Genomic DNA, 3,701 nt, shown 5'->3' on the forward strand with positions numbered 1-3,701 from the left:
ACACACACGCACGCACACGCAAGCATGACTTCACACACACACTCTCAAATGCACACACACACACACACACACACACACGTATATACACAGACATACACGCACAACCATGCAGGCATGTATGCATGCACACATACACGCACACGCACGTGTGCACATACACGTGTGCACATACACATGTGCACTTACACGTGTGCACACACACGCACACACACAGCAGAGCACATTGTGCTCCATCAGTGTCACAGCAATGAAGATACTGGCTTTTTTAAACATTGTGGCTTACAATACTGTCCATCGGTAAGTGTAACAATTTCCTCACTGCATGAAAAGTCTCAAAGGTTATCCCAACGTTATCCAAACGTTATCCACTCACACCGCTCCATTGCTCAGTGGGGCTCACTGGTACTGTCTCTGCACAGTGACTGATAGCTCTGAGGAGAGGAGCTGGTGTGCTCTGTGTGATTGGCTGGTTCTGAAGGCCGAGAAGCTGGTCTCAAGAATGTTCATTCAACTCCTAATAGCAGAGCCATGTAATGAACCCCCCACCCCACCCCCCACTCTAGTAAATCATGACAGTTTTACGTTTCTACAACTTTGCAGGAACACGGAATCAACAGATCCTGTTGTCCATAGAGTTTCGCATGGCTTCTGCCTCAGTGTTGAGACTCAGTGCAGGGTGCCATCATCCCTGCAGTTACATATTTGCACATAGAGTGCAGAGTGCAGCTGAGCAGTTCTGCTAATTAGATCCATTACCCAGCCAGAGCGTAACTTAACAGTGTCACTTTCTGAGCTGTCGTGTTCCTTTTGCTCATTACCCAGACAGAGCGTAACATAACATCGCTGTAATGTCAACTCACTGCTGTGTCGTGCAGCTCTTTGGGCGAACAGGACCAACAGCTGAGCTTCTGCTCCATGGATGTGTAAGGTGCTTCAGGGAGGGAGGGGCAGCCATAGGAGTGGCACGGGAAGAGGTGGATGCTGGGATACGGACACCAAGTCATGTATTCTTCCTTCAATGCGAAACTTGCAGATGCTTCCATGCAGAGTTTCCTTGACAACCAGGGGGCTGGGCTCAGGGGGAGCTTGGGCTTGGGCAGGGCATGGTGGGTGAGATATTGGTGGAGAATCAGGGCGGGGCTTAGGTTAGGGTGATATAAGCCGACGCCTTGTCTTTCAGGTGCCTCAGACACATGTGACAGCTCCAGGTCCCTGTAAAAGAAATTAGGGATAAACTCAGACAAGTCACTGTAGGGAACAGTGCCTCTATTTCAGCTCTACTACTGGATTTGACCAGTGACCTTTTTCCTGTAGCACTGTTAGAGCTGGACCATTTAAGCTGTCCTGCTCTGAAACAGGTGTAGCCAAACATGCTCCTCAGAGATGTTTCTGTTCTTTGTTCTACCTGAGCTCCTACCCACACCTGTATTTGTTATTTAGTTATTACACTAAGCGAATACTGCAAGCACTCAGAATTTCATCATTGAGGCTGAACCACCTGCACTCATTTGGTATGATAACTGATGTGATTATGTAGAAGAGCTTGGTAACAAACAGTGCCACCTGGTGGGTCATCACAGAACAGGAACATAGTAACAATTATGTGAATATGGTGAGAAGGAACCAGAAACCAGAAAGATCATCAGACACTCCAGGACCAGGGTTGCCTTCCTCTGCACTAGAGAATGTCCCATTCAGGATTTAAACCGGCAGCCCCAGTTGCCACAGCTGACCCCCCCCCCCCCCCCCAAATGACACCTACCCTCCGGCGGCTCTGCCATGGGTGGGCTGAGGCAGTACATGTGGTACCCCCTGTCACAATCATCACAGAATAGCAGCTGGTCCTGGGGACAGAGAGGCAGACACTCGTGTTCAATCACACGCTGTAAACCGTCAGCCGGTCCCGTGTGCAGCTCGCAGCCCAGTGCAAGGTCACAACAGGAAAACGTGTCACATTCACATGAGTCTTTTACACAAAGCTTGCATCATTTCCGGTGTCTCAAGTGTTCTTTTTTCAACATTCAATGAGCTCTTTTTTGTGTTTTCGATTAAATATAATGTAAAGGAGATCATAGGCTGGGGATCACATGAGCATAGGTTTTGATCCATTTGGTAGAGTCCAGAATATACACACACAGCACAACTCAGGAAAGGCCCTGTATATCCTGCTGTATCTATCCTCTGGATATTCCCACCAGCTACCTGAATCAATTACTTTAATGCACTTCATTCAATGAGAGCCTGAATCACTTACATTAATGCATTTCATTCTACAAGAGCCTGAATCACTTACATTAAAGGATTTCATTTTAATGGGGCATGAATCACGTTCATTTACACATTTTATTGCACAAGCAGCCATCTCTAATTATAATGTTGTACCCCTGCTTTGGTGGAGTAGTAGGGGTTACACTGAGCCCACATGACTTTGAGGGTATATTTTGGGGAGTACTGAATTATTCAGATGCATCAGATATTGAAACCAGCTCAGGACAAGGACAGGGGGGCTGGAGCCAACAACAGAGGACACTGTGTCTGCCCCAGCCCCTTCTGCTCCACACACACACACACACACACACAGGAGCAACTGCTCTGACTCTCTCACTGATTCTGGCTTTGCTGCAACCAGGAGAGACAAACCATCAGGACAGTCCAGTCTAGACTGGACCACGGCTGGGAGAGGGCCCTATGATCAGGGCCTTCTGATGAAGGGACAGATGTCAAACAGACACAGTGGATGGAGTATGGCAGTTGGACACAGCAGAGTAAAGGTGGTTATGGTGAATGGGTGTGGTCTACGACAGTGTTCACCAAAGACAGCTGAGGCTTCCTGAGCCACTAATGAGTGGAACCTTCACTTGCTGTCACCACTGTTCCAGAAAATGACTGAAAAACTGAAGGAGCTATTAAGAGTGCTTAAGGACTCCTCCCCCTGGCCGACGTAATTGCCCTGCTTGATCCCGATTGGTTGAAGGTGTGCGGAGGGAGGGGAGAGGAGAGGCTGTGCTTACATCGTTCTCGGACGTCCCGCAGAGGCTGCAGGACTTGCACTCGATGCACTGCCAGCGGTATGTGCGTACAGCCGCCGTCATGGTAACCGTGAACTGCAGGCAGGACGGGTGGCCTGACAACACACATAGACATACATGCAGCTAACACCCTCAGTGTCATTATTACCTTTATCATCATTGCTATCATCATCGGCACCATAATTGTCATAGTTGTCATCATTATCATCATTATAATCTTTACTGCTTTCATCATCATCCTGATTACCATCATAGCCTTCATCATAATCATTGTCATCATCAACATAATTGTTATCATCTTTATTATCATTACTAGAACAATTATCATCATCATCATCATCATCATCAATACCATTATCATCAGCAGAAGCCTTTTTATTGTCATTGTCATTATTGTCCTTATTGGAACAGTCATCATCATTACCATCATCGTCATCTTCATCATCATTGTACCACATGAGTGATGGCACCACAGCTGCTGCTTTTGTGCAAGTACACTAATACATTGCGGCACATTTGGACCCTAATACACTGGACCACTTAACCCCTGTGGTTTTATTTGGCTGCATTCATATCTGGGGTTTTATCCGCACTACATCTGGGACTTGCACTTATGACTTTATGGTTTTACAGCCCTGGCCAATGTTCCGAATACAAGCATTTCAGAGCAAA

At 47.1% G+C, this 3,701-nt stretch overlaps 1 protein-coding gene across 1 annotated transcript in view; it reads right to left on the minus strand.

The window, feature by feature from the left end:
• Positions 1–282: 282 nt before the first annotated feature.
• Positions 283–3,701, minus strand: part of LOC118775570 (zinc finger protein neuro-d4-like) — a 24,413-nt gene continuing 20,994 nt past the window's right edge. The window contains exons 10-12 of the mRNA XM_036525550.1: positions 3,012–3,124; positions 1,763–1,844; positions 283–1,212 (exon numbers count right to left, since the gene is read on the minus strand). Coding sequence (XP_036381443.1) covers positions 1,142–1,212; positions 1,763–1,844; positions 3,012–3,124 — 266 coding nt within the window. The 3' untranslated portion in view covers positions 283–1,141. The remainder of the gene's footprint in view (positions 1,213–1,762; positions 1,845–3,011; positions 3,125–3,701) is intronic.

This window comes from Megalops cyprinoides, chromosome 3, assembly GCF_013368585.1.
Source record: "Megalops cyprinoides isolate fMegCyp1 chromosome 3, fMegCyp1.pri, whole genome shotgun sequence".
Lineage (NCBI taxonomy): Eukaryota > Metazoa > Chordata > Actinopteri > Elopiformes > Megalopidae > Megalops > Megalops cyprinoides.